The 11,877-nt window shown below is 37.0% G+C and overlaps 1 protein-coding gene across 2 annotated transcripts in view; it reads right to left on the reverse strand.

Annotated features, from left to right (window-relative positions):
- Window positions 1-11,877, reverse strand: part of LOC107670911 (voltage-dependent L-type calcium channel subunit beta-1-like) — a 37,256-nt gene that overhangs the window by 8,182 nt on the left and 17,197 nt on the right. For both annotated transcript variants that reach the window (XM_016463734.1, XM_016463732.1), the window contains exons 3-7: window positions 5,539-5,658; window positions 4,368-4,490; window positions 4,052-4,188; window positions 3,515-3,582; window positions 1,619-1,761 (exon numbers count right to left, since the gene is read on the reverse strand). In XM_016463734.1, coding sequence (XP_016319220.1) covers window positions 1,619-1,761; window positions 3,515-3,582; window positions 4,052-4,188; window positions 4,368-4,490; window positions 5,539-5,658 — 591 coding nt within the window. The remainder of the gene's footprint in view (window positions 1-1,618; window positions 1,762-3,514; window positions 3,583-4,051; window positions 4,189-4,367; window positions 4,491-5,538; window positions 5,659-11,877) is intronic.

Raw genomic sequence — 11,877 nt, forward strand, 5'->3', positions numbered from 1 at the left:
TCACCTCATCAGGCGGCGGCTACATAAGCCACGCAAGCCCTGCCATCTAGGAGATTCCTCCATGAGACTGAGCACTAACTCGCCCTCTCATTTTTCCCACAGAAAGCAGCGTGTGACCGACCAGCCCCACAGGAGCACTGCACGGACCCTCTGCACTGGGAAGACGGAAGAGAGCACTCACGGCACCGGAGCACCTACCTGGACCTTTCTCACTAACACCCATCACCGTGTGTGAGAAAAACAGAGATAGAGATCTTTTGCTCAATTGCTCCCCATTTGCTGTGGCTCCTCCCACTCCTCTGGTCCCGTTATATAATACATAACTGACCAAAAGTTTCAGATGGGTAGCTAAAAATAATACATCTACAATTTAACGTCATCATTTTCAACTCTAATTCACCCAGTCGGGCTTCTGTGCATGTGAGATAGTGTGACGGTAGCCATTGTGACAGCAGTAACAAGCGTGGGCTACTCTCTATGTCACAGACCCATAATGGAAACGGAAACCGTGGAAACCTGTCAGGGTGTTTCTGCCTCATCTTGTGTGCATGTGCAAGAGGATGGCAGACTCCCCATGTGTCCACACGTGTGGGTGGACACATGGGCTGGATTCATTCATTTCTCGATTCAATCTGAATGAGATATACTTGTCCTGTAGAGCTAATAAACCCTGACAGTTTTTTCCTTTCTGAACTATTTTTTGTAAACAGGGCTGGTACAGAAATCCTGTCTGTATGCCACAACATATATACATATATATATGTTCTGCAAATAACAAAAACAACACAAAAGTATTACACCAGTTATAATATTTCAATTTCTTCTAAGGCAGTCTGTTATGAGTTGGTAGGGGAGCAATTGAAAATGTAAAAAGTACTGTGTCTGTAAAAATACATACATTTATTCTTGCAAATAATCATACAGGGTGAGTAAATGATGACCCTAAATTAACTACCCCAGTAAAAAAGTATTTATATTTAAAATACATTTATTTCATACCAAGTATAATTCAAATCTATTAACATATTTACTGATATATCGCTCAAGACATAATATAAAAATTTTCATTAAACTTTATTTGGAGCACTACTTGTGCACAATGCTCATTTCTTAATATTAAGCCTTAAATGTGTTTAAATGCAAGATATTTGAAGTGTACCTGAAGTACACTTGCAATATATTTCCACTTTAGCACAGTCAAATATACTTAATTATATCTTTAGATGGACTTCAGCACTACTTTCGCACAATTAAAGTGCATTAAACACAAAATTAGTTGTTCCAATTTAGCAGACTTTAAGTATAGCAGTTTAAGTATACTAAAAGTACAACTGCAGGGTATTTTTATTAAGTACATAAATATGTAAATGTATCTGTAGTATACTTAGCATGAAATAAATGTATTTAAAATATTTTTTCATATATTTATTTTTCACTAGGGTATACCTGTAATAATGCATTAACTTCATGCCTTGGATGTGAATTCTAACGCAAACAGCAAAGACTCCCCTAATGTTTCAAAGACACAGAAAGTGCTTGGTTAGGAACGAGTCTGATTATTAATCACATCTGAAGGAGGCTGTCTACTGATGCATTCTGGGGTTATCACCAGGGTTACCTTCTTAAAGAAAGGGAGGCGGGGTAGGTTGCCTTGAGGGGAGGTGACACTTCCGCCCACACCCTTTTGGTCGCGGGTGTTGGCAGGCTCCACCTCCTCAACTTCTGAATCCGAATCGTCATAAAGCCCAGAGGACAAGTCAGCTAGGGGACCAATTGGGAGGTGGATGGGTTTTAATGAAAGGATAAAACAAGAGAGGATGGGGGGTGGGGGTGGGGGTTGTGGAAGAGAGAAATAGAGAAGGAAACGAGGGTGAAAGAACAGGGAAACAAGGATAACGGACAGAAAATGAGAGAGGAGGAAGAGAGGAAGAACAGCAGCATGATGTACAGACTTCACTGAGTCAGAAAGGTGATGAGAACACAGAAGGTGTCTTAAAAAGGACAAGCAAAATGAAAAAAGAAATGAACTTTTCAAGAAATGCAAACAAGTTTTATGGAGTAAAGTCCCTTCTCGGAGTTGGGGCTTTTAAATTAATTTTTAAATTCATGTTCCAGTTTCATTTGATGTTTATGGTTTATGGGTTAAATAAATATAATTTACCCTACACTAACAACAAGCAAACAATATTATATATTTTTTCATTGAATTGTTTATTAAAATAATCCACATTAAAGTCTAGTTTTTTTTTACACTGACTCCAAAACAATAACAATAATACACTGTAAAATGTTTGTAATTTTCACACACAAAAAAACCCCTGCAGTAAAAACGTCAGCTACAGTAAGTTACCTCACTATATACTGTGAGAAACTGTAAATGTTTCAACATTGCATTATATGTAATTTTACTGTGAAATCAAATGTATGTTTTTTTTAGATAAAAACTATGAAATACCATATAATTTAGGGTGAAAAACAGTAAAAGGACCTTCCAAGATATCCCTGGGTGACACAACATGATTATATTTAATATAATTTAATATAATATTTAAGATAATTTTGTTTCTTCTTATTTTGTACATTATTTGTACATTATTGCATTATTTTAGTGTCATGCATATACTACTTACGATGAACTTTCTATAGATATAGGCCACTTACAAAGAACTCTGATTCATCATGTGGCTTTCTGTTTTACCAACTGCATTATTATGGTTGTTATCAGTACATTTCAAGGTACAACACAAATTTTAGTACATTTATATATTAATATATATTTAATGAAATATATGATTATAAGTAAGTTATAAGTTGATTATATTTTACAGTGAATTTCTGACAACCACAGCTGCCAAAGTTTTACTGTAGGATATTTTTTGCAGTCTCAAGTATCAATCAAAATTGGCTTTATGTGAGTTTTATACTTTACCAAAAGTCACCAGAAGTGGTGAATTCTACAGTTAAATAAGTTAAAAGCAACACTTCCCTTCTTTAAAAAATTATCTGCTGGTGTGCAATGTTATTTTAGTAACCTGAATTATTTGCACACTCATATTTGTTTCATTTCTGGGTACGGTTTTTGTTTTTTTGTACTTTTATTATTTTTCGTTCGATTATATTAAGGACCTCACTTGGCTCCTTAGAAAATGCCACTGATTACAAATTAATCAAACTCCCAGAGCTGACACAGCCATGACAGATCGCATAAACCACAGGTAGCTCAGTCAGTGTAAGAAAGATTTGGAACTACAATTACAGATGATGATGACAAAGAGAAAAGGAAGAAAGAAAAAAAAAAACAACAGAAAAGATTTGAAGACTAGAAGAATGAGTGATAAGAGGGACAAGAGGATGGCAGAGGGGATCCTAAAAGGGCACGCTAACTCTCATTGTGTTCAATGATTACCCAGTGTGAAAGTAATGGGATTATGTTCTGTATATGTGTGTGTTTGGAGGGATTTCATAACCCATCACAACAGAACAAAAACTTCACAGCATTACTGTCTGATCATACCTGTTCCAGGTGGAGTGGGCCTCCGGGCACCAGTGGCAACATCCAGACTAGAGCTTCCACCTGACTTACTAGTAAACAGACAGAGAGACCAATGGAAAGTAGGTAAGACAACAATATGGTCAATGGCACCTTTTAAATGTTTCTGCAAAATGATTCTGTAAATATTGTTAACATATTTTTGAAAGAAGTCTCTAATGCTCAATGCTCTAAAGGCATTTATAATTTATTCATGTGCTGTTTAATACATGTATGGAAACCGTGATACATTTCGTTCAAGATTCTTTAATTAATAGAAAGTTTAAAAGAAAAGCATTTATTTGAAATCGTTTTTTAACATCATAAATGTCTTTGCTGTCACTTGAAATCAATTTAATACATCTTTGCTGAATACAAATATTAATTTCTTTCAAAAACAGTCATGACTGACCGCCAACTTCTGAATGGAGGTGTAGCTATTAATGCATGGAGTATATGTGTGTTTCACACAGCAAAAACAGCATAATGCAGCAGATATAGGCTCGTGTGATTGGCTGTTACCTGGAGCTAAGGCGGTTCTGTCTCAGTCTCTGTTCTTGTAATTGACGGGTGCTCTCAAGCTTCACTGGACTGGGGATAAACCCCACCTCACACCCTTCCTTCACCAAACGCCCAATCCACCAGTCATTATTATACTTCTGTTAACAGAAAAACACACAAAAAAAATGCACAAGTTAACACTTTCCACTTATTAGCTACAGTTACCATCCATTTGATTACATATACATAATCACACTGAAGATCTATATATTGTTGAAGGATTACATTATATATCAGATTATACTAACACTTTTAAAGAGAAATATGGCTGTCTGACCTCTTTGATGTGCAGGAAGTCTTTGGTTTCGAAAGAGATAGCCATGCCCTGAACCGGCACATCATCATTAGGGCCTGGGTTATAGCCAACGTTAGTCCTCACAGCAAACGCTACAGGCTTGGTCTTCAGAGAGAAAAGGGATGAGAGAGATAAACAGAGAGAACTGTTACAAAAGAAAGAGAGCTCCAGTGAAACCCTTCAGAGTGGAAGAAAGAACCATGGTCATGTTTTACAGCTAACATATGGAAGTGATCTTGTATATACATTCAAGAGGATGGAATAATACTGCAGAACAGTATAATGCTTCTGAACTCATATCCCAGTGGAGCAGCAAGCAACATGTTTTGTGCAGCAAGCCTCAATCAACACATCTGATCAAGTTATTAATTCATTACAGTCAAATCATTTACACAGGTGTTTCTCCATGACTGAGGTGTGGGACCACAAAATAACCATTTGTAATAAGTTACTGTCCTTTTTTTCTGTGAAAAATTCCCTAATAAAGTTTAAGCACGCTTTGTGCTTTAAATAACTGTCCTTAAAAGGTAAAGTGTGTGATTGTTAAGAGTGTCTTTCAACATAAAAATCTTATAATGCTTGCATTGATATTCCTCAAACTTTCTGGTTAGAAAATAGTAAACTTCTGTTATTAAATAATAACAAAAACACTCAGATGTACAAGCCTTGCTTTGTAGATTATTTCAGCCTTATGATCTGTATAAATTATTGAACACAAAGCTGAAATAATCTACAAAGCAAAGTTTGTACATCTAAGTGTTTTTGTTATTATTTTAATTAAATGTAGTTTAAAAATGCCCAATTAACTTGATTAATAGATGGATTGACTGATCAACAGAGTGCTATTAAAAATGACAGCTGACAGTGATGACAATCATAATACTGGATACTGAATTCTAAATTCAATGCTAAAACAAAACATAACTTTAACAAACGTTCACACTTTTTTGCTGCCTTGTGCAGTAACATTAATAAAAGTACTAATATTTCCATAAAGCTAGTTAATCATACAGGTGTTTTTCAGGGGTTCAGCCTCTCAGAAAAGATGTTCTTCCAACAATCAAGTCTATTATCTTCACTCAGAGCAGAGTCTGAATAACAGACCAATGAGAAATTGAAAGAAACTGGAACAGAACATGAAAAAGTAAGACACCTTAGCCTTCTCTAGGGTGGCGAGAGCTTGTCTATCGGCTTCTTTCCTGAGAGCCTCAGGGTCCTCCTCCAGAGACACATCAGAGTCTGAAGGACGACTGGTGTAGGAGTCTGCTGAGCCCTGCCAGAGAACAGAGAGGGGGAGTGAGAGGGAGGCAGGGACAGAGGGTGAATCTGTGTTAACAGCCTTTGGCACAGTGTTTGAAAAAGCTCTTTTTTCAATTAGTATTCCTTATCTAAAATCACAAACAATAACAATTTTACATCTCTTCTTCCACCAGGCCAAAAAAAGAAGTGGCACAAATGACCACACAGTGAGTTATCGTACGACGTGCAAACAATTTGTGAATGAAGAACAGGTTGAAGGAGAGGGCAGGAACAGTGTGGGAGGAAGTGAAAGGGAGCAGAAGGTACAGTACAAACACAAGAAAAGAGTTTCTAAGAATATGAGAGGAGCAAAACAGAAAGAAACAACTGTTTAGAGCAGCTGAATCAAAGGAGATGAGCTTCCCGTGATTCTTACAGTTTGTGTATGTGCAAGGATGTAAACAAACATTCAAGATACTGGTGTGTCCTCAACTACAAGAACTTGTTTGTCCCAGGGGTTGATTCTTATTTTATTTGATTTTTGTTATATCACGCCTTTATCATTTATTCACGCTATTTTTGAAATTATTTTGCTTTTCATTTGTATAGATTTTACTGTTTACCCATTAAAATACATCATAAGGTACAGGTGAATATGAATAATTAATTAAATCATAAAAATAAAAAACCTGATATTTTAAAATGTAAAATGCTTGATACTTCTGATATATAAAATTAATTACACGTGTCACTCCCATCACGATTAACAAATTAGCAAATAATAAAGTGTTATCGAATGTGTTATCGAGTGTTAGTGTTACCAAGGCGACAAAAGATCTTAAGATGAAATTATATGACATGAGAAAATGTGGCTAAAAAGTGAATATCACCTGTGTGTAGACTATTTTTATTTCCATCATCATCATTTTCACTGCAAAATGCTATCAAGCACAATATATAATTTGAGATTATGAATAAAATGCATATATACACTCTGTTAAATGTCTACAGGGCTAGCTGAAGAAACACACATATGGCTGTATTGATTTATCCTTGCATTAGAGTCTGGGTAAGTTCACGAAGATACTAAAAGCAGACAAAAACACATACACAAATAGTCATGGCATTTGACTCTCACAGTACAGTACGGTGTCAGAACCTTTATATAAGCCTCCCACTCCTCTCATCTCTTTTTTCCCTACTTTCCTCTCGTTTCCCTGTCTATGTTTCAGGCGTCGAGCGGACTCTTATTCGTGGGAGGTGTGGATGGCAAGAATTACTCACTGGATGGATGCGCTTTGCATGTGTGAACATGAGGGCATTAGGTTTGTCACATATTTGTGAGTATGTGTGTGTGCATTTGTGTTTTAAATAGAAATGAGAATGTGTCAGGCTGACATATGCCATATGCAATGATGTTAAATTATTCATTGTGAAACAGAGGGTCACAGGAACCCAGCGCACATGCTAAATATCACCGGCTTCGCTAGGCAGCAACAGATTGCGCACACACACTTTGCCTGCTAGACTATCACTTTTACAGCAGAGATGTTATATTTGTAATTGTTAGTACAGCGGTCATAAAGTGGGCTAAATCCAAATCCTGGCAGAAAGAAAATCACACAAACACACGTTTTTCTATCCTGGTAGGGATTTTCCACTGACATCTATACTGACCTAATGATATTTCTATCTTCAAACCCTAAACCAAACCCGTTCTGAGTGATCATATTCTGTATGCTTATTAAGTAAAACCACATTGGACCTGTTGGCTGGTACCACAATGTAAGTGATTTCAGGTTTTACGATCCTTGTTGGGAAATTTGATGCCTAAAATGTAGGGAACCTGACACACACAAATGTTTACTGAGCTACTTAAATGGGGACAATTCCATAGACGTCTATTGTTTTAATAAACAACAAGTTGAAAACACAATATCCTAACCCTTAGTACTAATCCAGGGGTGCCCAAACTCGGTCCTGGAGGGCCGGTGTCCTGCAGAGTTTAGCTCCAACCCTAATCAAACACACCTGAAGCAGCTAATCAAGCTCTTACTAGGCATAGAAACTTCCAGGCAGGTGTGTTGAGGCAAGCCGGAGCTAAACTCTGCAGGACACCGGCCCTCCAGGACCGAGTTTGGGCACCCCTGTACTAATCTGTCTCCAAAATATGGTTAAGTATTTCACAGTTTCAGTTCTGAAAAATAAAATCTGACTTCACAGGGCAAAAATGTTCCAAATGACATTTTCCACTAGCAGCCAGACTATTAAAATTTCAAATAAAACCATTTCCCTCAGACCAGAAGGTTGAGGACAATACAGTATCACTGGCTGAAGCAACAATGAATGAACTAAAAAAAGCAAATCACTTAAGAAGAAAAGCCTCTATTGTGACCACATAAAGAGGAAATTAATCACACAACAGTTAGAAAGTTATATTATTAATATCAACAGAAAAGACGTTTCAGGCACAGTGCTGAGCAATGTTGTAAAGTAGCTAAAAGAAAATATCCAGGGAATTAAAATTTATTTAGGGTAATAAGGAATTAAAAATCTTCAATTTAATTCCTAAATTAATAGCACACTTAAACTACCTAATCGCAACTGAAATAACCCCAGATTTCATTCATTTGCTCATTTTTATGCACTTAAAGGGATAGTACAATAAGTATTCTCATAGCTTCATGAAATTAAGGTTAAGGTTGACCTTACTACCTTTCTGGGCCTTGAACGTGTCAGTTGCATTTCTGTAGGGTCAGAAAGCTCTCGGATTTCATCGAAAAATATCTTAATTTGTGTTTCAAAGATGAACGAAGGTCTTATCGGTTTAGAAAGGCATGAGGGTGAGTAATTATAACAGAATTTTCATTTTTGGGTGAACTATCCCTTTAAGATGCTTCATGCAATCTCTCACTGCATTTTAATTCTGGTATTTGCACCTCAGCCCTGTTTTGTGTAACTGTCAGCAGCCTATGTGCTTGGCAGTTTTCAAGGTCGGTACCAGGTCACCTCAGTAAAGGTCTACGACATCCATTCTCTTCAAACAGCACCAAGAAATTCACAGTAATATCACAGGGCTAAATGTTAAGTTGGTTCCATTGTAGTTGCAACGTATTAATAATATTAGCTTAGGCTCTGCAGAGCTCGTAAACAAAGTTGACATTTTCCATCTTCCAGCGAGTAAAGTTCCCCAGGCTGTGTGGAAAGCAGCCGTGAACACTATACATCAATAACACTGTCAGACTCGCGCTAGTCAAGCGGCGGCAAGACAGGAACACGGAGCGAGGAAAGAAACAAAAGACATGCCAGAAGATGACGGCTGATCGAGAGAGAAAAAAGCGAGAAATGGGACGAAATGAAAAGGACTGTGTGGGAGAGGAGGAGAGGAAGGATTAGTACTAGCTCTGAAAAAAAAGTCTCCCACACACACATTGTGGGCTGATCAACTATAACAACTACGCCTCTCTGTATGAAATCAACAACAAATGACTGGCAGATTATTCTGATGTTTTTCCTCTTACAATTCCTTTCCCAGGTTTTTATAAGATATGATTTCGGTTTAAAGGAATGTTTTGTGTTCAGTATACGTTAAGCTCAAAAATGCAGATTACTACATAAAATAACTTCTCAGTTTAAAAAAAAGAAGCAAAACTCATGGTTACAGTACTTGCACTTACAATAGAAGTATACAGGAACATTCAAAACACATTACAGCCATATTATACATTATATAAGCTTAATTTTTCTCCTTTTTTCTTCTTCAGGTTTATACTAACTAACAGTACTCTAATGGTGAGCAGTACAGTACCATTTTAGTATAGGGACCAATTCTCACTATTGTTTATATGCATGCCTATTATTAACATATTGGCTGTTTATTAGCACTTATAAAGCACATATTCTGCATGATTATATTCAACATCCCTAATCTAATACCTAAACTTAACAACTACCTTACTAACTATTAATAAGCAGCATATTAGGAGTTTATTGAGCCAAAAGTCTTAGTTAATGGTTTGTTAATAGTGAGAATTGGACCTTAAAATAAAGTGTGACCAAAAATACAGTGTAAGTTCTTTCCAAATAATATTTTAGTTATAATATTTACATTTTTCACATCCAGGTGGATGTTGCACACTGGTGATGGTTGAGGAGATTTCCTCCTTCAAAAATGTGTAAAGCAATCTGCAAAGCAAAGTGTCAAGAAAAGCACTATACAAACACAATGAATTATATTTTTGTTAAAAGTAATGTAAAAAACACAACAACAAGTCAGGTAAAACCAGTATTATGGTTTATTCTGCTTTCTAAATAACCATCAAAAGACTAAAATCATAAGATTAATCACAATAATTTTTGTTAATAATTGACAGCCATAGCTTTATGCTTCTCTTAAGGTTTACAGTTACCAGTATGGTGAGCAAAAAATTTACAGTTATAGTGTTACATTTTTCACATAAAAATTACACAAATATATGGCTGCCTTTTACAATTCAGAAAGAGGGCAAGTGTATCATTATATCTGGGGGTTCATAAGCATCAGTGTTTAAAACCCCCAGTGCACGGTCTCTTTGATAAAAGAAACAAACTAAGGAACATACAACATACTGATTCTTTCAATGATTTTTAATATTTTAAATAACGTGGATCTGTTTACGTACTTTTACTGTTTACAGAGTTCAGTCAGTGTAACGTGAGAGAGTCACAAATGCATGTCGCTTCTGGGAATGTGCAACAAAGCCATATGCTTCTGAATTCATTTGTTCCCAAAGCACTACTTGGATCAGATTATGCATTATTTGTCCTTAGGACAGCTGAATTGTTCAGGGCATTAAGTGAACAGTCTACACAGAATGAAAAATAATGGTAAGCACATGCACACAAGCAGATAATGTTCATGTATGAATGCATTGACCCCTGCAGCAAAGATTAGGATATGCTTCTGAACAAACCCTGAATTCTGTTTGCATCTGATACCATCCTCACAATCTGCATCAATCTGATCCTAGACACTCAGACATCTTCAAGCCACTTAAGCAATAAATCACAGCTTTATTATGCCACAGAATCTGACCATCAAACTTAAAAAGACACATTTAATGCCAGATCACATTTAGAGATGTACTGTATATCTTACAGCTATAAATCTGACAAGCCAAATACCCTGCTGTGAAAACACAGTGAGACTAAACCTGTTGATGACACAAAAGATGACATTTTACACATTTTCTTCATATTTCTAACCACAAAAGATGCCAATCAGCAGCCTTCAAATTCAACCGAACCACACAATTTTACAATTTACAGTGTCACATACGATTCAGTCAACCAGTTATCTTAACTCTGATTTTTACCAAATACAGCTATTTTCCCTCAGCATTTCACCTGCTCTTTCATATTACACCACAGCATTTTAGTGTTTAAAAGCTCAAGACTCTTAAGAATGGCTCTGAAAAAGCACCTGCAAAAATAGGTTTTCACCCTTAATTCTTGTTCTACCTCCTCAAAAAGATCCTTTAAAAATTTATAATTTAAGAACATAATGAAGAAACAATTAATCACATCTGATGCAGTTCCATAACTTTATGAATAACTCTGTTAGTTGGTACTTATAATTTGGTTGAATAATCATACGCCATGGGTGCCAAGACCAGACAGAAACCCTGGCAAGGGCCCTGTGACAGGGCAGCCAGCACCAGCAAGGTCCCTGAGCAGTGCTGGAGGTCTAATTTAAACCCAGTAGGCCTAAGCAGCTGCCCAGCCCAAAATGGAATCAAATGGCAGCATGAGAGAGAGAGAAGGAGAGAGAGAGGGAGAAAATAAAAGGAGAAAGAGGTAGAGAGAAGGTACAAATAAGACGTATGGATAAGAAAAGATCCATGTGTCGGAGGCATTTTTTGGACGCAATCATTAATACGCTTAATTAACCACCACACAAACTCACACGTTTCTTACCATTGTGGGCCTCTGAATCCGTGCGTTGGTCTCCATGGCATTCGCTCCTTGCCACGGTAACACAGAGTCACACGCAAAGATCCGAGTCCACGCCGAACACGATGTGTGTGTGTGTGTGTGTGTGTGCGTGTGCGTCACACGAGGGTTTGTATTAATGTGTGTGTAGCCGGGATGGGTGTGTGTTGCAAAAGTTAGCCAGAGGACTATACGTGTGTGTCAGGGATTGACCAATTGCTCTGCTAACCTCATCACCCACTCCTGGCTCATTCTGACACTCACAAACACACACACACAGCTG

This window comes from Sinocyclocheilus anshuiensis, unplaced genomic scaffold, assembly GCF_001515605.1.
Source record: "Sinocyclocheilus anshuiensis isolate Anshui unplaced genomic scaffold, SAMN03320099.WGS_v1.1 scaffold1560, whole genome shotgun sequence".
NCBI lineage: Eukaryota > Metazoa > Chordata > Actinopteri > Cypriniformes > Cyprinidae > Sinocyclocheilus > Sinocyclocheilus anshuiensis.